The sequence below is a fragment of the Cuculus canorus genome, chromosome 7 (assembly GCF_017976375.1).
Source record: "Cuculus canorus isolate bCucCan1 chromosome 7, bCucCan1.pri, whole genome shotgun sequence".
NCBI classification, from domain to species: domain Eukaryota; kingdom Metazoa; phylum Chordata; class Aves; order Cuculiformes; family Cuculidae; genus Cuculus; species Cuculus canorus.
In genome coordinates this window covers 16,198,647-16,221,157 of record NC_071407.1, presented here as the reverse complement: position 1 = coordinate 16,221,157, position 22,511 = coordinate 16,198,647, and the positions used below count along the sequence as shown (strand labels likewise).

General features: G+C 36.7%; 1 protein-coding gene across 9 annotated transcripts in view; it reads left to right on the top strand.

Moving 5' to 3' along the window:
- The window catches only part of DNTT (DNA nucleotidylexotransferase), a 162,289-nt gene that overhangs the window by 116,551 nt on the left and 23,227 nt on the right, over nt 1-22,511 (top strand). For all 9 annotated transcript variants that reach the window (XM_054072230.1, XM_054072229.1, XM_054072232.1 and 6 more), the window contains 2 exons: nt 11,628-11,730; nt 20,910-21,173. In XM_054072230.1, coding sequence (XP_053928205.1) covers nt 11,628-11,730; nt 20,910-21,173 — 367 coding nt within the window. The remainder of the gene's footprint in view (nt 1-11,627; nt 11,731-20,909; nt 21,174-22,511) is intronic.

Sequence of the window (22,511 nt, the reverse complement as noted above, 5' to 3'; positions counted from 1 at the left end):
GAAGAGAGTACCCAGGCGTCTTTTACTCTGAGAAACAGTGTCCAGATCACTTTTGGGTCATAAAATACACAAACAGTCAAGCATAGCATGACATATGTTTGGGCTTTGAAAATGTATTTAATGAAAGACTAGGTGAATGGCATGCATTACTATATTTTTTTGAGGCAATGTAGTCACTGAGGGTGAAATTAGTAATTAAATTAGAAATTTAAGTTAGATCGTGGTGGTATTGCACAGGTTTTCCACTGGTTCTCCTCACTTCAGTGATTTTCAACATCAGAACACAGCTCGCAGAAATATCTAGAGACGTGATTCCTTCTGCTGCAGCAGGTGAGATTTCTTGATCCTGACTTGATACAAGGAAGATATTTTAAGTAGTGCATTTTCTGCATTTTTAGGTGTTTCCGTAGAAGTCTCCGCGAACAGCAGCTACTGATGCTCCATAGCAGTGATATCCTGCTGAATAGATGAGAAACCAAAAGTGCTTGTTTTTCTATATCCAATATTAAAGCTATATCAAAGAATCATAGAATAGTTTGGTTGGAAAGGACCTTCAAGATCATCTATTTGCAGCCCCTCTGCCAATGGCAGCAACATCCAACTAGATCAGGCTGCCCAACGTCCCATCCAATCTGGCCTTGAACACCTCCAGGCATGGGGCATCCACAGCTTCCCCCTGATATACCCGTTCCCCCTGATCCTATCCCCACAAGCTTTGTGACAAGTCCCTCCCCAGCTTTCCTGTAGCCCCTTCAGGTACCGGAAGGTCGCTATAAGATCTCCTCGGAGCCTTCTCTTCTCCAGGCTGAACAACCCCAACTCTCTCAGCCTGTCCTCGTAGGGAAGGTGCTCCAGCCCTCTGATCATCATTGTAGCCCTTCTCTGGACCGTTCCAACAGCTCTAAGCTATATCCCCTTATACCGTATAAGTAAACTTTCTGTTATTAAAAGGAAAGGGCTTCTTCCATTGCTACTTCCTCATAGAGTTGGATTAGCTTCAAAAATAAAATAGCTTCCACAGCGATGGAAAATGAATTCTGCCCCAGGTGGATTAGAAATTAATGTTACACTGGGCAACATAAGGAGCATTTTAATGAAGTGTCCACCCTCAAGTACCTCTTCCAGAGAAGACACCTGTTAATCTTTGCCAAATATTTATGTAGTTTAGTTGGGTTCATGTTGAATTGGCTGGGTAAAGAAGCTACTATATGGTGTCTTAACAATTCAAACATTTTTAGAAGCCAGATTTATAGCTGCCTAGGAGAACACTGGCTCAATTTTCATTATTTTTTCATTTCTGAGACAGTCTAACCTAGAATTCTTTTATTTTTAAATCAGAGGGAAAAGTAATTCTGCAGACAAAGCTACAACGGTATTTTTTTTTACCCAGAAATTGCCTCAAAATGAGTCAGAGTATCGCTCAAAACTGTTCGGTATCTTTTCAGTTAAATAGATCATTAATTCAATGTTCGCTTTAATTGTCTGCTGGTGGCAGAATTTATTTCAGTTATTTAATTTGATTATTTCTATTTTAGGCATTAATCAGCATCTTATTAAACTATCTCACAGATATTAATTGTGCTCCAAAATAACCCTGTGATGTACTGCCAGGAGAGAATTAATCCTCAAGGGGCAGGAATTCCAGAATTTCCTTTGATACAGAATACAAAATTTCAGTCAGTTTGAGTTTAAATTTCCAGAAATATCCAACTCTTATTTTTTATCAGCTTGTACAAACCAAGTCCAGTAGGGTAACTGAAATTCTGGGTACTAAAATCAGAGTCGCGGTATAAAATATTTATGTAAGGACTTTCCCACAGTGGCACTTCTCATCTCAACAGGTATTTTATAGTACATTACCATCTATATGGCGTTAGAAAGAAAAGAGAATGAATTTTGGCTGAAAAGAGAATGAACAGGCTGGAAACTCTAGTGCCAAACTGTCTTCATAAGCAACTGGGATCTAATTCAAATAACAAACCAGGAGAGCAGAAATTATCCCAAGAAGTCAGAAATTCCCATAACCATATTTGTCTTCTGCAGAGCCCTGATCAGATTGTGCTTTATTGTTTTCCTCATTACTTCAGGCATATTACTTTATTTTTGAAAAGCAGGGACTGACTATGTGTGTGGACCGTGTTTGGATTCATTCACTTAGCGCAAAATAATAAATGACACCTGCCATAGGTACTTGCGGTGAAAGATAGGGGGAGGATCCTTCTCAGTTTTTCATTTTTTTGATAACCATGGGCAAAATGATGATCTAGGATTTGTAATTATCCATTGCATAAAATAACCTGTTAATCTATACAGCTCATTCTTCCTGTTTACCACTCAAGCCCTAGAATGGAAGTTTTCAGTTCTGGAATCAAAGCAATCTGTGATTCAAAAACTACAGCATTCAGGAAGCTTAGTATGTCTTCATGTGATAAATAGTATAGATGAGCCTTCTGAGTATAAAATGGTACCTTGAACTATAAAATGATACCTTACCTCTGGCATCCTCATCAATCTTATGTCTTTGCCATGTTTAAGGTAGAGGTATAAAGATCACGTACCTGGAGAGCAAGTGAGGTTGCAGGTAGAATTTGACATGTTTGAGTGCCCCGAGTTTATTGTGGTTGAATGTTCCCTCTTCCACTCTCCCTCCACTGACAAAGAAATCATTGCACAGCGTGAGTCAGGCTTAGGAGTGGTTGCTTTTTGCATTCTGCTGTCTCTGCTTTCTATGTGTCAGTGTTTCTGGATTGTTAACTTTGGTTGAGCTGCTTTTGCCATTCCGTGAGCGTTTATTTTCTTGCTTCCTACTCTATATGTATGTGAACCACTGTTGCATTGATACTGTTGAATCAAATGTTGTTTTGAAAATGTGGAGCTGACTTGAATATGAAGGCAAATTGCTAAGCTAAAGCTGACAGTGATTTGAAGACAGGTTTGTGGTGTACAGGATTTAGCCAGTCATTTATGATAACAATAAACTGGTATAGTATTATGCTTCTACTTAGGCTATTAATACTCTTTGCAGTATTGATTGGAATATGTAATTGGAGTTTCTGAGGAAATAACTTCAAATAAATGTTACAGTATTTTATTGTAATTTGGAAGACCCCCCTCTGTCACAAATAAGACAACTTTCTAACTATTTGTTTTAGCTGTTACCCAGTTCTTGTTGCAAATGAAATGAGAATGACGCGAACACTATCATTTCTTCCATTCCACAAAATTCTTCAGCATGGAATCACTGCAGAAACTATTGCACAGACATAGTTCTGTTCGTTTCCTTGGAAAGTGCCTTGTTCTTTCCTGTCAGTGTACTAATTATTTACCTGCAAAGGTCAACATCCTTTTGATTCAGTAAAGCCACTTACTCTCAGTGCAGATTTCAGACCTGAAGAAAGGTCAGGAGAAAGTGTGCTGAAATAATGATTTCTGATTAAACTCTGATTTCGGTAAATTCACTCAGGCAAAATATTCTGAGAATTTTATTTATTGGTCTACTTTGCATTTATATTTTATTAGACTGCTAGTAATTTATAACTGAACCTAGAACATTATGAAACAAGGTTTTGAAAATCTGTAGTATCACAGGCAAGAATTATTCTTGGCTGAATGAAATCTATGACTACTTTGCTATCAATGGAATTTTTCTGCTCTGGCTGTTAAACAGTCCACAATTTTACCTTCTATTTAATATTTGTGGCATTGTCACACTCCAGTACTTCCAGCTTAAAGATTTTTGGTTTTCTCTTATAATGAGATTTATACAAGGAAAATATGTAGTTCTTCACAGTTCTAGTGACAGTAACTCAGAATTACTTTAATATCTGGCTACAAGGAATTGTCCATCTCTTCTTCAAGGCCTCAGTAAAAACTGCTTTATAAGCAGATCTTCAAGCATGCACACTACTTGGGATTTGGAATAAAAATTTCTGTTCCTTTTCTAAGAAGTCTCATGCTGGTGGGAGATAGGCAGTAGGGGTGCCTTACTCAGGACTGCAGATATCAGGGAGAGAATTACCATATAACTTCTGTTTGTTCAAACTCGACACGTCAAATAATAGTTCTACATTGCCAATACAGTGTGAGTTAAACCAGACACAACGTAGACGATCCCTACCTAGAGTAAAAGCATGGCATCAGTATCAGAGTAGTCAGAAAGAAATCTTTGAACTACATGTGCACGTGTTTGATTATAGCTGTAATTATATGTTTGACTATGCATGAACACTGAGGCTACTGGAGTTTTCCCTCAGGAACATGCATTTTACAATACTTATAAATTATTTGTTTCCTCTGTCTAAAAGGAGTGATTCTGTTACTTATCCAAGCTTTCTCTTTGTTGCCTAAACAAAAGTTCATTGTGGCGTTTCACAATTTGTCCATTCCTTCAGCTATTTGTAATCTTTTCCAACATTTAATCCCTCTTCCATTGCCACACAATCATCACTTCAGCAATTGCATTTGGTCTTTCTAGATGTTTATACATACTGCTCATCTGTATTCAAAGAAATATTCAAATGGCCTCAGATATTTTCAAATCGCTTGGGGATGCCTGTCTAGGAGCTATCCTGCCTGCATTTCCCAAAAGAAGAATGCAGGGAAGATGACAATTTAACGTGTAATGAATTCTCATATTTCTTTCCACAAATAAAAGACTTATCATATTTTTGTATTGGCTTTCAGCATTTTAGCTACTATCCAGCTTGCTATACAAACAAATATCAGCTGGATTGCTTTTAATCTAAGCTCTTTGGAAGGAAGGGAGAATTACATCCTCTGATATTTTATGTGCAATCTCCATATGCTATCTAAGGCCCACTCTGTGTAGTTCTGGTCTGAGATTACTTTGACTGGTTTTCTTAGCTTTCTGTATCAAAATGCAACCTACAATAAAATGGTCAGCAAAGTGAGAATTTAAGAATTTTAGGAATTTTGTAGTGAATATCTGTTACATAGCAATTCCTGATGGCCTTATATTTTTTGCTTTCTTTCAGTCATTCTCAGGAAGCTGTTTCACAGCTGTGTTGTTTTTTTTTTTTTATCCAACGTAAAGGCTGCAAACTCTTATGTATGGGTAAAACATTCATTAAAATTTTTTAAAACTATTTTAATTTGCCATATCTAAATATTAATATTATCATAAATTTACTGCTTTAGTAAATACAATCCAGTTTCATCAAACAGACTAATTCATTAACCGATAGCCAGTGTTTAAGCATTCATATGCCTTCCTCCATAATAAATAATTTCCTACAATTTTAACATGAATAAAAGGTTTATTCAGATACAGAGAAGCCTGAAATATTTATGCCAAATCTGTTTCTGTTCTCTGATATTTTTCCTACATCTTTATTTTATAATTTGTGGCAGTCATTAATTTGCTTCATTCCATGAACCCCACATAAATTTGTGCTTCTTGATTATTTAATACAGTTGATCAGATGTTGGAAATGAGCACTTGTTGTTAGCCCTCCAGGTTCTTAAACATATATATGTGTGACTTTGTGCGAGTAATTAATGCCTCCAATATCAGTGGCAGTGTTCTCATATGTAAAGTTCAGTATGCATGTGTAAACATGGAATGATTTAGTACACATGCAACCTCATTCAACACTTACAATGCTATCATTATTCCAACAATAATTTTGTTGGAATAAGGAATAGATAGATTTTGCTTAATAAATGGAGACTTGGCTATGCTGTGACTGTTACAAAATGAGGGGAAAAAACATCAACTCCGAATTATTTGGAATTTTTCCATTTGTTTTTTGAGAAACATAAATACAAGTTGGCTAACTTGTCTCCAGTCTGGGCTCGGAGAATGCAGAGTCAGTGGGCCATAGTCTTCTCTTTTTGAGCAGCTACTAAAAACTTTTTTCTTCTTCTGAATATTAAGTGCTGCCTTCCCCCAAAATAGTGACAAGGACAGGTCTGAGGTGAATCAGTCAACCTGAGATGTGTTTTCACAGAGAAGTGAAGTCAGAGTGTTGCTTGAGAAAGACTTTTAAAAACTACTGTAATTCCACTTTGACTGAAGAATGAATCTCTGGAAACACAAAAATACAGTCTGTAAATAAAAATATTGCAGTGACCCATTACCAAATAACCTAAATAAACCAAAGACCAGTCTAGTACAGAGTTCAAGATTTTAAACTCAGAAGTTATTTTTATGATCATCTAGCTTTACTAGTGGGCCGTTCAGTTGATAACTCTAATGGTTTGAAGGGCTACACAGAAAACTTCTATCCAAGGATTTATCCTATTTGTCCTAGTTTATTCCACAGCAGGGTAACAGTTTGATTGTCAAATGAGAGAAAATGTTATATTTATTAGTGTGTGTTTCTAAGTGGAAAACTAGCAGGTACATTTTAAAGAGCTGTCAGTGAGAAAGAATGAGTAAGGTGCACCTAAGAAGAAAAAAATCTGTTACAGAGATTATAAAATCAATCTAGGAAAGAATTCCAGGGAAACAAAAAAATACATAGATCTGAGTATTCCTCACTGTTGTTCCCATGGTCTCTGAATGCTAAGCAGACAAGAGTGAGAATGTCACAGTATAGCACAAAATAGTTTTTAAAATAAATTATCCATATTGTGAAAAAAAAAGAAGGAATCATATGGTAGGGAAAAATTATAGACCTGAAAGAAAACCAGAGGTAGAGGAAGGCAGTGAAGAAAAACTACAGCAAGCTTAGCTGGAAGATACATGTCTCTGAGTAGTACTGTGAGTAATGGTGGACTTGGATACAACTGACCACAGCTGCAGAAAGGGGCTGCTCTTGGAGAAAGGCTCTTACAGCTGAAAAGAGCTGTTAGAGAAGATGCAGGTGAATGAATCTATGATTTAGACTGCAACTTTTCAAAGAAGAAATACCTTTCTGTGGTTGGCAAGCAAAGCCCAGAATACTTTAGCATCACTGAGAAGTATTTCTGTGCACAATACAATGTCAAAAATAAAGGTAATAATAAAGGTATTAATAAATCAGTTTTATGACAGATCCAACCAAAGGTATTGTGCAGTCTGTGGTTTTACTTTGGTGCTTATATTTCTAGGAATATACCTGAGCAGGAGATGCAATTACTCTTACAAACATAGGCTGTTGATGTTGACTTAGTATTTCACTCACTTCAAGGGCTTGCAAGGTTAAGAAAAGCTTACAGTTTTCCCTAATGCAGCAAGCATATATGTGGAAATAGGGTATTACCTTCTGTATCCACTTGAACTCTGTATAAGCACAAAGGTTGCTAAATGGTTTTCAAGGTTTTGACACATAACTCATAGCTGCAAAGACATGGTTTAAGGTCCTCCTTTAGTGAAGTTTTGTGAGTGATAGAGAAATGTCAGTCCATCTTTCTTCAACTAAATTCAGTATATCAGAATTGTCAGCGATATGGCTTAGCCATTATATAATACCCTGGAATTTCAAAATACTCTGCACGCATACTGCTTCAAAATGTCTTGCTGTGCATATATTGCCCTTGCAAAGTAAGACAATGTGATTATCCTTTGTCATACATTCATGTATATCATTTGCTTTGCGTTAACATATTTAAGTTTTAGTCATAGTGGTAGTTACGTTTGATGATTTGGACTCTAGCTTTTATATTAAAATAACAACAGCAAAAAAGAGAATTGCAACAATGTTAAAGATAATTAATTGACTACTATTGACTATGTGACTACTAAGAAACATTTACCAGGTTTATACAAGTTTAGTCAGCCAATAATTGAACACAGTTAATTAGCAGTGTTCTGTCTTTTATAGACTTCAGGACTGAATAAATTATTAGGACAAAACCTAAGCTGCAATATCAGTTCTGCAAGGTGCTGGTTTTCTTACAGCTCCAGTCTAATAAGAATCCAGGTTTAGATTTAAAGAAAAGGAAAAAAAAAAGATATCAGTGGATCTGAATAGCAAATCCAAAACTTGAATCTATGTCCCTTCCTGTTTGAGATCCCAGGAACCTGAACTGTTGTGTCCCCAGTTACTCCACTCCTAGGGGCACCTATGCTTTTGCTTTGTAACAGCTCCAGCATTTCCAGCTATAAGGAAATGATTTCCCAGATCCTCCTTATCCCCAGCTGGAATCTAGAAACTAGACAGATCATCACTCTCGCCTTATAGGAGGCCTAGAAACAGATAAGCTCTGTGCATCTCTTACGCACATTAAGAGGATGTATATATTTTTTTTTCTAAAATGTCATTGCAGCTGCATTTATTTTTAAAATAGTACTCAAATTTTATAAAAGCCTTATGGTGCAGTATAAAATGAGAGATTTGAAGAGCCAGCAAGAGACTTTTGTGTAGCATACTGTCTAGGATGCCCATTTAGAGAGAACTTTTAAGACTGATCCCTACACCTTGTACTGACTCTACAGTTTGTGTTTAACAGACAGGCATTGACAAATAGCTCGGTTGTAAAAACATCAGTGTTTTCCTTCCAGGCTCAGTAGTTTTAATCCAATAGTTAATACCCAGTATGTAACTTGCGAACACTTGTGTGAATGCAAACATTGTCTCTGAATTCTAGACCTGGAAGTGTACCCCAGTGGAAGGCAGAAGGAGAGGAGAGTGACAGGATGCCTCCTGTGAAACATTTTTCCGCTTAACTGAAAAAAATAAGGCAATACAAAGATGAGAAACCACTGCACCATGCTCTGGGCTACCAAGACAAAACCAAACACTGATATCATCAATTCTGTGTTTGTTGTTCAAAGAAAATGTTTATTTTCATTTTTAAGTGAATGATGCTTGGTTAACTCCCTAGGGCTCTAGATCCTATTGGAGCCCGCCTGTAGCTTCGTGTAAGGAATCAGCTCTTTTGAATGTGATGGGGTTTGAAAATGACTGCAGCCTGCAGCATTTATTTTGGTGAGCTTCAGGAATGAACAAGAGAATGAGTTTTCATCTGTGAGGTGCTTAATCAGGGGATGAATTCTGGATTTTTATATCCAGTTTGAAGACCAGATGTCTGGCACCGTGGTGTTTAACTTGTATAAAATCAAGTCCTGTATCATATCTAATCTTTAGGTATATATTTCAATGAACTGTTGATGTCCATATAGAGATAGTAATTGGTAAACAAATGCACATGCTTGTGTACTTCCTGAGCTGAGGACAGAGCACCTTGGCACTATCCCATCCCATCCCATCCCATCCCATGTGCTGTTTATGTAATTTTATGACTATCCACGGTTATATGTTAATATGTATACACACACATATATAAATATATATAAATATATATGTGACCAGCCTTACTGTGCTGTAATCAATAGCCGCATTCCCTTCAGCTTTAATAGAGCGACAGTCTGAATCTATGTGCACCTTACTGCATATTTCTGCGTGATTTACAAGCTATGAGCGATAAATACTTTTAATTTACTAGTTTGTTTTTCTATTTTAAGGAAGGTAATATATTTTTCTAGGATTAAATACATTATTTGGTAGAGCACTAGTGGAAATTAGACTAAATATTCCAGTAACAGCCTGACAAATTTAGTCAGAAATTAATCCATTGTGAATTAGTTGAAGGAGAAGCTGAAATCTAACTCTGACAATAACAATAATTTTATGTTGTGTTCTTTCATATCAGATTTAAGTACTCTAACTTTGCCAATAAAAAGCATTTCAATAAATGCTCCCTGTCTTGGGAAAAAGCTGGTCAGTGAGACACCTTGGATCTCTTTGGATTTTATGGCTGTACCGATGCAGGACTTTGCAGATGTAGTTAAGCTGAAATATTCATACATGGACTACCAGAGGAAGAATCAGGAATCAGCTCCCAATTCCATCAGCTTCCAATTTCTTCCACTGATTTTTTTTTTAATAATTTTAGGCAAGTTTTCTTATGCCACTTTCTGCATCTTGAACGATCGTAATAGTAAATTCCCTTTGAAAAACTATTTTGAGACATGTAAATGAAGAGTGCTATGTAAGAGCATTGGATTATGATGGTAATTTAAGAGATAATGAATGTCATCCTATAAAATAACTCAGAAAGTGTTACATGGAATACTAATTTTTTTTTTAGTTTGAATTGCTGTTCAGTTTCTAAGCTTAGACTGATGCTTTGTTTAAAATTTCTTTTGAAATAACTTCCACCTGTTTAAGCAGCTTTGACTTTGCTGCAGACGTGGCACAATAGTTGCATATAGTGAATTAGACTGCTTGTCAAATGTAAAACCTAGATTTTTCCTTTCCTTATATTTTGCTGCTAGTGCTGTTCAACTATCCATCAGTTAGATGATTTTCTGTCATAGAAATGGCAGTTGATGTGTCTGCCAGTCCATTCTGTTCCTACAAATTTCTGAGTTTAAGAAATCAGATTCAGTTATAGGCACTATTTTAAGGGAATGAACTATTTCATTAAATACGAAAAAGCAAACCTTCTGGCTTGTACAGGTCCAATTTTCACTGTTTGTATAACAGTTCACAAGCTCTCTGAACTCTGGACACTGGGGATCTGAGCTATAACATCATGTACCCTTGTAAACATCAGCAAATGCAGACTTTTCTGTGACCACAAGAAAAAGGATCTGGAGGCGTCTAACGCTTCAGTGTCACTACTCCAGATTTCGAGTGTTTACCCCACCTTCTGCATACTTCACTCAGTTGCAGAAATATCTCCTCTGCTCCTTTCTCCTTAGGCTGGCGTGATTACAGCCAATGAGTCGATGTGTCCTGATGCTGTATTTAGACCAAAATGAAAACCTTGTATTAGTTCTGCAATACTTAAGTGAATTACATTGTAAGACAAATTCTCAGATGTTTTCAGACTTTTTTTAATTCTGAAGGGAAACATTCCAATAGCATGCTTATGCCTGTTTTCCTATGATAGCTACATCTTAATCTGACTTATTGTTAACGTATTTGGTAAATGGACAAAAGTCAAGCTGAATGCTTAAACTTAAATGAAGAAAACAAGAAGTTATTACATCATTTTTCATTAAGAACATTTGCAATTAAACTTTGTGCATGTGGATTTAATTGTGAAATCCTTTGTGGCTGTAATAAAGAAGCTTCAGTCACATTAAGGCTGAACAGTTCTGAAAAAAAAAAATCAAGCTCAATCTCTGCAAAAAGCATTGTTATATTGTAAAAGAGAAGAAATGTGAAATACTCAGAGATTTTGTCTGCCAAGAAAAGAAACAATAGAATTATTCATAATCACAGGGTTTTTTTCACTGAAGTGTCCATGAAAAGCCACAGAAAAATGTTTAGGCCTACAGTAGTCAGATTGGCAATTTTATGTGCTGTTACAGCACTGGTTCCCTAATAGTACTACCATATTTTGATTAGTTTTTTTTATCCAAAGATGAATGAAATGTTCTTTTCCAGGACTTAAGGGGAAGACAGAGGGAGATTTAACACCACAAAATGGAGCTGCAGTATCTGGTTGAACAACAGAGAAAATACATCAAAAAGCTTAAAAGTTTAACAATGATCATTGGCAGAGCCAATAAAAGAAATAGATCCCATTTTGATTATGTTTCAAGAAACATTGCTCTCACTTTATGCTGCAAACACTTTTTACAATACAGTAAAAAATATTCTCCTTGAAAGCAGTGTGAAATTCAAAAGGAACTTAACTCTGTTAGTCTTTTTATTATTTATTGCTTCCAGGGGTAAGAAAATTGGACATGATATAGATTTTTTGATCACCAATCCAGGACCAGGAGAAGATGATGAACTTCTGCACAAAGTTGTTGACTTATGGAAAAAACAGGTATGAAGTAAATAACGTCTGGCAAAAAATAAAAGATGTATTCTAATAGCACTGAATTAAGCCTCCACAGTGCTTAAAGAACGTTGACTCCTTTTTATAGATGACTGCAGTATTTTGGAATTGAATATTGCTCTGTCTGGTTATTAATCATTGTGATCTAGGTGCATCCTCCAGCTCTGAATGCTAAAGTTGAAGGTTATATCAGAAATGCTCTCCGCACATTCTCACCTAAGAATATGCAGCTAGTTAGAGGTAAGAAATCAAGCTAGGTGGAGTTTTCAGTGACACAGTAAACTATTATACTTTGAAAGAGAAGTGTATTTCTTTAATTTCTCCTTGAGATGGGAGTAGTTTCTCCCAAAGGGAGTACTGCTTCAGGGTGCTCCAGCTGTAAGCACAGCAAATTTTGGGTGACTTCATGGTGTGAGGTGAGCAAGTCTGAAAGCTTAGGTACCAAAGCCCTGGAATATTGTAAAAAGTGACATAGTCTCTCATGATATCTGGGTTAGGAAGCATGCAAACGTTTCACAGAGGAATTGTTCATCAAGATTTGGTTTTGATCTTTAAGTTGGAGGAGTCTGAATTACAGCAGCTGCAAGTAATCCAAAATATTCCTGGATCAGAAACATAGTATGTTTGGAATAATAAGCTTTTGTTTCTTTTTCTTCAGTACTAGCCAGCTAAGATATTTTTCAACATTTACTACCTGTCAAGTTCAAATTAATTGAGTACATTTAAACAAGTAAAAGGCCAACACTGTCCAAGTTGAATCACCAAATGCCCCGCTGCTAAGTCAAATCAGCTTTCACTGCAGATAGCCTGGAGAGAACGCTTTGGAATTAATTCTTGAACTATATACTTTTATTAATGTATAATGGTTTAACACGTGAATGACATTAAAAACATCCAACCAGACAGAAGCTTATCTGACTATATAAAGTTGTCTGTTTCAAAGTGGTCAAAACCTTTCAACTGTCTTTAATGGAAAGGCTTCAAACTTGTTTTTTCCTCATAAAATACAACCTCATCTGAATTCCTCTTCCTTCAGTTGACATTTGGTCTTTGAAATGTTAACAGATAGTTATTAATTTCTTAGGTTTCTGTGACTTTTATTATAATTCAGTACGGAAAGTGTCTGTATTGATGTGGATTGCTGGCAGGTATAATTTATCATACCCCAATGAAAAGCAATGAAGCTGTGGCAACTAATGAGTGCTGAGGAGCTACTTTATTTATATCTTTTTATTATTTATGTAAGGTTTTTTTCTCAGTCATTCTACTCCCTTTATTATGAGAAATGTTGCACTTTATCTTAGAAGCTGTCTTTTTACCTTCTTAACCAGACTTGAACCTCTAGGAAGCCACGTGTGGGTCCTTCAAAAATCCTGTTTATTATCACACAGTAGAAAGGAGAAGTGACAACAGGTTGAAGCTTGAGTCTGCCCTGAGTTCAGCCTTTCATTCCTTCTCCCATTCCATCACACACAACTTACATTAATGAGAACAATGGCTGTGATCTGAAAAGTCTGGCAACTGCTGAAGCTTTTCAGGTTACTCTGAGCTGCTCTCATTAAATGGAATTGAAAGAAAAGAAATAAAGAATAAATTGTTCTTGCTGATTTTTTTAAAGGATAGAATATGGGAGAAGTGAGTGCAGGCAGAGTATGGGAGATGAAAGGTGGCCAGAGGTTTGATGAAGAGAATAGGGTTCCTCTAGGAATCCCAGCGTGAAAACCATTTTAGAATGGGAAATGCACAATGGCCATAGAAACCAAACCCACACATGCTGAGGGTTGTTTAAAACTATGGCCAAATATTGTATTCTGCTTGTCCTCGAGAATTTTATGGCTGATAGTACTGACTCTACTGCCTCTCTGTGGCAGTTGCACTATACAGGCTTTAACTGGCGCTACAAAAAAATAAGCTGCCAGCAACATCGAAAGTCGAAAAACAAAAAAATGGAATTATACTTGTCTTTCCTTTTTATTACATTGGATTTCTAAAGAGAGGGAGGAACACAAAAAACCCCAAACCTAAAGCATTTTTACACTTTTTGACAAGACACCTGTCTTCTGCTTCACAGCTTTCTGTAATACTTTCGTGTTACTGCTTCAAAGCTGAAATTCATCAAAGAACACCACTGAGGTCATGATGCTGACTTACTTTTGGCAGCTCTTAGGGAAGAATTCTGCAATGTTTAACTTCTAAACTATGAACCTCGGCCTTATTTAAATAGTTTAAGAGGGCCTTTTTCTTAGCTGAAAAGTTTAATGGAATAGAAGATCCTTCCATTGAAAGTTGCTGAAAACTAAGGGGTTAAATCAACACCAGGGATACATGGGCTGAGGAACAGAACATGAAGTCACCATTAGGCTTCAAAGTGGCAAAACAGAAAACCTGCAATGCAATACACAGGTTATGGTTTCAATGGTTCAAAAAATCTTCATAAGGTAAGGAAGTAATTACTTCTTTGGGTCAAAGCTTGGAGTCTGTGGGAAAACACATTGAGCATCTGTGTTGATGTAGCTTCATTCACAGACTGTGTAAAGACATATTCTCTTTGTGCTGAAAACCTATATAACTATATATAGCACTGTTCCAGTTGTTACACATGTGCTTTCAACAAAGGAAGAGATACTGTTACTACAGACATTCCTGCACTCTTCATTTTTTTCTCTTTGTAATATTGTAAGTATAACGTTGCATTTTTCTTTTGGCTTTTTAGAAAATGAGGAATGTAGATGCCTGCCTGTGCTGACTTTTTTTTAGTATATTAATGGTCTGGTTTAGACTCTATTATTCACCCTCGCTGAAATGAACAAGTCAGAAAGCGGAAGGCTTGATCTCCTATTTAAGTGGATGGTGAGAAGCAAGTAACTGGTCTTACTTTTTCATTGCTGGAAACAGTTTTTAGAAACTGCGTTCACAGAACAGCAGCACATTTGTTATTGAGCAACAGCTGGATTATAGCAGCTACAAAGCCTGTTTCTAAGATAAGATACAGAAAAGGTTAAGAGGCTGGGAACAAAGCTCATTTTTTTTTCAGATGAATGCTCTGCCCATAAGGATGTGGATCTCCATCATGAACACATATTGTCTCACCTTTTGACTGAATGCCTTATGAATTTTTTGTTGCATTCTGGCTCAGCTTCAGCAGGAACTGAGGACATTCTTACCTAAAATAGACTACTGCATGGTAATTAGAGCACTGGACATGAGAGAACTGGGCTTTTAAATCACTTGAGGCAGAGGATAGGGCTGAATCTGACTGTCTTGCTTGTAAGGTTATTTCATAAAGTAGGCTGGAATGTTCTTTCTGTTATGTTTTAAATGAAGACACAGACAGCTGTGTCATTTCTTATGGCACCTGATCTTTCTTGTGTGTATTGTATATCTGTATGTGGGTAAGTATGTGCATATATGTCCCTATGTCTCTATCTCTCTACCTACCTACCTACCTACCTACCTACCTACCTACCAGTTTGTCTTGCCCATCAATGAAAGTGGTCATGGCATAGAGAGGGGGAAACATCTACCTTCTTAGACCCTGGTGCGGGTCTATTCATTGCTGTCAAAACCAGGCTGTTCAAGACATGCCCAGAATTAGACCAATTCTGATGTACAGGGAACTTCAGGATGAAAAAGGACCCAAGGTAGCTGGTTATGCAGCAGCTACAAAGTTTTGTATTGCTTATCAAGACTTCGATGCCATTTGCTAATGATTTCTCACCCTGACAGGCCTGACCGCTTCCACGCAATGTTTTCTTGACCTGTTCCACTTTATAGAATTGCATCTCACCTGGATAGAGAACTAACATGCCTACATCCTATTTTGTATTAGCTATAGGTATTTCACTGAAAAAAAACTTCCAGGAAATTAAGAGCAACAAGATACATACATTTCAGAAGAACACACTGGATACATTTTCAGATGGTATAAAATGGTCCTACTTAACATTAGTAGAGTTAATCCAGCTATTCATAGAATCATAGAATCACCAGGTTAGAAAGGACCCATTGGATCATTGAGTCCAACCCTTCCTAACACTCCCTTAAACCTTGTCCCTAAGCACTTCATCCACCTGTTCCTTAAACACTTATTAACGCTATATTAACACTTATGATTAAGGACAGCTTGTAACATTAAAAAAAGGATAGGGTTTCATTTGATTAAAAATTACAGAGAATGCTAATGACTATATTTGGATTGATTTTCCAGCTATTGATTGCATATTTTTCTAAAAATTCCCACTTTTCCTCAATTTGATAACTCCAATATCAGTGCTATTGATGTGCCAACACTCAGACCATGTACATAAAAGTATGTAATCATTTTAAAAGGGAGAAATTGTTGTAGATATTAACATAACTGCCCTGAAAAAAATACATTGGATTTTGATCGTGTTGTGAATCTGAGAAATGAAAATGCCCACATTTAAAAACTTGGTTGTATAAACAAGGCATATGCACTTTATGGAGTTTATATCAAGCTAAAATTTGCAAAGGACTGTAGATTCTCTGACACAGAGTAATGAAAAGGCTAATGTTTTGCAACTAGCGCTAACAGAAACTTCACACTATCTTCATAGCTGATTACCCCCTCAGACAATAGTTCTTTAAAATGTACAGAAGTGCCATTTCAGCTTTAGTTTATCGGATGATGGTGATGTCCAGTACATGGTCAGATTAGGTTAATTGGAAACAATATCCCAGTGGATATGACCTTGGCTTTGGCTCCTATTTAAAGGTGATATCCTGGTTTCAACTGCTTGTTGAACTCCGCACTTGTTTAATTGTTGCCTAATTGCATTTTTTAAGTTGAAGTAGATATTTACTAGTTTAGCTTTAGAAATTGCCCAGCCAAAAAACTACGAAAATTCTACAGAATAACACAGAGAGAGGTAGTCCTAAAACATCTTTCTAGTCACATTTGCTAACTGTGGTCATCTGCAAAGTCTTAAAATATGTTCAGGTAGAAGATACAGCCTAGTTAGCAAGGAAAAACAGTGCCAGGAAACTCCAATACTAATTTGTTGTAACTTTTTCATGACTGCTTGATGTTAAGTCTCAGGAACTCCAAGGAGCATTCCCTTGAAGTTAACAAATATGAAATTGGAGGGGAAAAAAAGAGACAAGAGACCGATCTTTAAACATTGTGGTTTATCAGGTAGAATTCATTCTTTTCATGCAGCTATGAAAAGGGAGGAAATTTAGTAAGTGTGGTATCCACAATTACTTTATGTAAAGGGAATATCTTCATTTTTAATGTGGGCAATAAAGACTGACAAATTTACTCTGCTTTCATTTACAACTCTATATTCCTCTAATGAGTAGAAAGCTAAAAAAAATTACTCTGAAAACTAAGTAAAGCTGACGCAAAAGAGATCATCTATAAGATGATAACACAGCTAAGCATTAGAATGAAAATACTGATGAAGCAGAGGATACGATGTATGACTAAATGTTAAAAATGAATGTCTTAAAAGGCCTGAGTATTTTATGTCAAGGGCATTTTATCTATTACAGACTCACAGGTAATCATATCTCCTCAAAGAGTTTATAAGTGAAAATCCAAATATGGAGTACTGGTGGCCATGTGCAACTGTCTCCAGATTTCACTGAGACAAAATACTCCATAGCTTCTCCTCTCCTTGCCCATAAAGAGAGAAATCACTGCAGGCTGTGATACCTTGCTGGATTTCTCAAGTGCTCAGAAACAAACATTCTACTAAGACTTTCCAGCTAGTGTCGTATTTCCATTTCTTTTGTAGTCCAGTTAAAGATGGGCTTTAATTTCTGATTTCTTGCACCAAAACTGATTTTTTAACTTCATGTGAACAAAGAGGACACAAATACTGATACAGACTATAGCATGTATAGAACTGGTGATCTGAGCACTCTGTCTACAAACAACATACAAGACTGGAAATGTATGTACTTGGAACTATAACACTTTAGCAAAACTTAATCTAGTTAGGATTCTGCCTGGGGAAATAAATTATTTAGATTTGTTCTGGGATAAGGTATGTAATGCCCCAGATATGAAATGGCAAGAAGGGCAATGAAGCAAGAGATGAGAAAGTACTGGTGAAGTGGCTAGAAGACTTTTATAGAGGAAGGGAAGAATGTCAGTGCTTAATAAAAGCTTGAAGTCATCAGTTAATTAATGGTCAATGATCAATCAGTTAAAAAGACATTTTTAGCATTAAAGGCAAGAAAACTAACTTGAAGGTGGGCAGAGTTCAGCAAAAAGAATGAGTTAATAAGCAGCTATACATTAATGTTCAACAGCTGTTTTGAGTCTATGTTTGGAAATAGCAAGCATCAGTGCCTTGTGACGTTGGAGTAAAATTAAGAAAAAAATACTATCTGTTTTAAAAATCGATGTGAGAAAGTACCTGCTAAAATCAAGCATTTTGAAATCAGCAGACTTGGAAACTAGTAACCCAAAAGAATGAGCTGAATAAGGAGTTTCCACATATTAGTTCATAATAAATCTTCAAAATTGGGAAAAATTCCAAAGAAGAGAATGTCAATGTAAGTCAAATAGTTCTCATTAAAAAGGTTGGCCTAGCGACCCCTAAAAGAGCCTGTGACTGATTCCCAGCAAGATAATGGGATCATTAATTGGGAGCTATCATCAACAATATCTGGAGACTGAAAATATAAGAATATCTATCAATGCCTCTTCATGGAAGTCTTAACATGATAAGTGTCTTTTTTTTGGTTTGTGTTTTTGGGGGTTTTTTTGTTGGAATTACAGGTCTAAGCGATAAAAGTAATTTTGTTGCTGTAAAGTGTTCTCTCAGGTATTTAACATATTATCATATAAAGTTACCACACTTGCACTATGTAAAAAAAAATAACCAAACCAACCCTGGTGTTTACTAAGGAGGTAGTCTCCAAAAATCAGTTCATTGTAACCTGTGTTCATAAGAGTTGTGACCTGGAGATCATTGTAGTTGAACATCGACAGACAGCAAATAAAATCACTTCTATACAGTCTCAGTTCAATATTACAATTAAACCTAACCAAAACACAAAATGAATATGATTCTTTACCATATAATAAGGGTTATGTTAACTAAAATCAGGAGGCATTCTTCACTATGTTTTTTTATGGTGAGACGAGTATCAGAATTCCTGTTCCAGGGGAAGGAGAATATGTAAACATTTAGCCTTCAAAGGAGAGATAAAAAAAGGATCCAAGGATTTTAAGGAATCCTGATGATGGAAATGTTAAGAAACCGGGTCTATTCATCTCATCAGTGAGAAATCTGAGAAGTGAGCTTAGTCAATATGTAGGTTTAAGTAAATGTAAAAGGAGATAAGAAAAAAATGACAGTTGTGAGTTTGTTGATCTTGAAGATGAAAACCAATGAGTTTATCTAGTCAGAATGTGCAGTTAGTAAGTTCAGCGTAGTGGTTTTCATTCTAGTCGTAACACATAAACACCTGATAGACTATCAAGGATGTGGTTCATGCACTATTGTTGCTAACTTTTATAAAAAGGTTAAATTTCTTTTGCAAAAGCAAATCATAGAATTATAGAATCAATGATTTGAGTTTGAAGAGACCTTAAAGATCATCTAATTCTAATCCCCTGCCACGGGCAGGGACACCTCCTGCTAGATCAGGCTTCTCAAGACCCCATCCAACCTGGCCTTGAACACTTCCAGGAACAGAGCAGCCATAACTTCCCTCACCACCCTCATTGTGAAGGAATTCCTCCTTATGTCTAGTCTTATCTACCCCTTTCCAGTTTATAGACAATTCACCCTTGTCCTATCATTAAATGCCTTCATAAAAAGTCCCTACCCAGCTTTCTTGTACAGAAGGCTCTACTTTCTGTGAAATCGGGAGCTCAGAGAAGGCAATCACATCATTCTCCTATATTTTATGAATCCATAAAAGCTAAATTAAGGCTGAGAGTACCAGGACTTAGGCACATATCTAGGTGTTTTCATCATGTGGAAACATTGTCTGAAAGCGGAAACGTTTTACTGGTTGGGCCCTCCTGCTGGAGATGGCTTCAGGAACACTGGACATTGTTGTATTATTATGTCTATTAAATCTTCATTTCTATTGTGAAGACTCACGGATGATTGAAGAAAGTGGTGTGATGGACAGTATCTGCTTGCTTTCTTTGTGTATTTGATGTTTTGTATTCTTTAAAAAGGATGTGCTGGGCAGCAAAGAGAGCCGCTTTCCCGTCTTGTCCCAACTGCTGTGCTTTGGGTGATGAAAGGTTTTCTGGCTGGTGGGAGATTACAGTTTACCTGAGGGCAGCTGAACATGCTGAGCTCTAAGAAGCTTTGGGAGTGCAGAGTAAGTCTGAGATGTCCAGGAAATCAGTAGCCTTGGAAGTTGCCTAGAAATGCAAAGAATAGGCACAGAGACAGACCAGAGAAGTTATAGAAAGATGCTTTTCCTAAGGGGCTAGAATGGATAGTGCAGAGTTTACTGCAATCCCAGGAGCCATTGAAAGGCTGCTTGCTACAGAGCAAGGCTGGAAGAAAGCACTACCCCTGTGCTGGATTAGAAGGAATTAACTTACAATGCTCTATTACTTCTATTTTTCTCACTCTGACTGTTCTTTATTCTGAAAAGAAAATCTGGTCCATATTTAAGCAAAATCTGTCTCTTGAGGATCAACAGATTTTTGGTGCGCTCCCTTCAAACAAAAGGCATGGGCAGAGCCCTTCCACCTCTCTGGAGACTCTACACCTTGTCACAAGGAGATCTTGCACAACAGGCACAATCCAAATGCTCTGTTTGGAATCTGTCAGCAAGACTGTGCGTTGGACTAATCTGTTTTTCTAGACATCTGCCGTGTAGGAAAGCATCAGTCCCTACTGAGAAATTTCTATTGACATAACTACAAAAGGCTTAGAAAGAAAGGATGAAGGGGAAGAATTGCAATTACTGTCTCCTTAGTACAGGGCAGGACATCACTACTGTCAGATGACTATCAATGCAGACTTCGGTCAAAGGATCTGCTGATATTTTTCCAAAAGCTGCAGCTGTTTCATGTTTCTACTTAGCCAGATTTGGCCCAGCACAGTTGTGTGTTTACCGTAACTGCATTTTACATTAATTTTTAAGACAACTGTCTAGAAACACTGGAATTTCAGTAAAACCAGTCCAGCAATTTAATGTGAACAATGTCTTCTCTTTAGGACTTACTGCTATATTGTGATATTATTGAATCAACATTTGTAAGGGAACAGCTACCAAGCAGAAAAGTTGATGCCATGGATAATTTTCAGAAGTGTTTTGCGATTTTAAAATTATATCAACCGAAAGTAGACAAGAGCAGTTACAACACGTCAGAAAAATTTGATATGGCAGAAGTCAAAGACTGGAAGGCAATCCGCGTGGATCTTGTCATAACCCCCTTTGAGCAATACGCATATGCTCTGTTAGGCTGGACAGGCTCGCGGGTAAGTAACCACAACAGTCTAGGTTTTCTTAGAATTGCTAACCTATTTTTGCTGTTGCAGAACTATTCAGAATTCATGGATTATTGAAAAATGTCCCTTCTCGCCACATGTCACATTTCATGCTGTCATCAGCCCATGATCATAGGTTGGAGCTGATGAACTCATCACTGACATTTATGGATGTCTCTAGAGGAGTTAACATCTGTTTTCCTTGAAGCTTTGTGTTTAGGTTCACAGACTGAAAAGCTGGATGTTCAGTCTTTTTACATCATACTAGTGTTAACAAACAATGTGAATTGTTACTGAGTACGGAGGTGACTTGGAAAGTGTCACAGAATTTTACAGGAAATTAAACATTTGAGGAAGAGAAGCTCTGCATTGGAACTTATTTTTTTTTTAGGAAATTGAAAACAATTTGATTTCTTTCTTTTTGGATTAGATAAAATGTTTTGTTTCAGTTGTACTTTGAATGTTTCAAATCATAAACAATTGGGAAATTTTAAAATTTACACATTGGTTTTGAATTAGAATAAAATGATTTGATTGATACTTTAATAAGTTCAGAAAACTTGAATTATAGCTACTTTCACAATAGACGCTATAGTCAGTGGTTATAATAGAAAATAATAAATTATTTACAACATAAAAAATTCTGTCTAAATGCAAACTAAAGACTCAAATTATTAATCTCACTCCAGGCAGAATTATTTTTTAATCTGTTCAACATGCTTGCCTTCTGATGTTCATTTTCTTAGGGAGTGATTACACGATATAGCAGAGAACTCCTGAACCTGCTCTGAATGATCTTTTCGATGTGCTAAAAGCAGTGAAGGTGCATTGTGACTCTGTTCTACTCAGGTTATAGGAAACGAGATGGTTTAGACCAGGGAAAATGTTGCAATTCATGTGTTGTCCTGCTGAGCTGATGAGTTACTTCAGTAACTTTTCTTTTTTGAGATGATAAAATGTATTTATCCAGACCTTGGATTAAGCTTTGCAGACTTTGGGGTCCTTATCCCGGAAGGACTTAAAAGCCTTTCTCTCAACTCCGTAGGTGGGTCCCTAGACTAAAAATGCACTTTGTGAAGCTTTTTGGTTGAGTAGACAATGATTCCATCTTTCTGTGCCTCACTCAGCTCCTACTTCCCATTGAGCTAATTCACCTGCAGACTGTTGGAGGCCATAATAGGCTCATAAGCTTACTTTCCTGTACAGTGCCTGTCTATTCTCAGACTAACCAACTGAAATGATGGACCATTGCCTATCCAAACATTCTCCCTTCAAATAATCCCTTTTTTCAGCCTATTGTCTTTTAATAAAGTCAATTTTAACATGGTC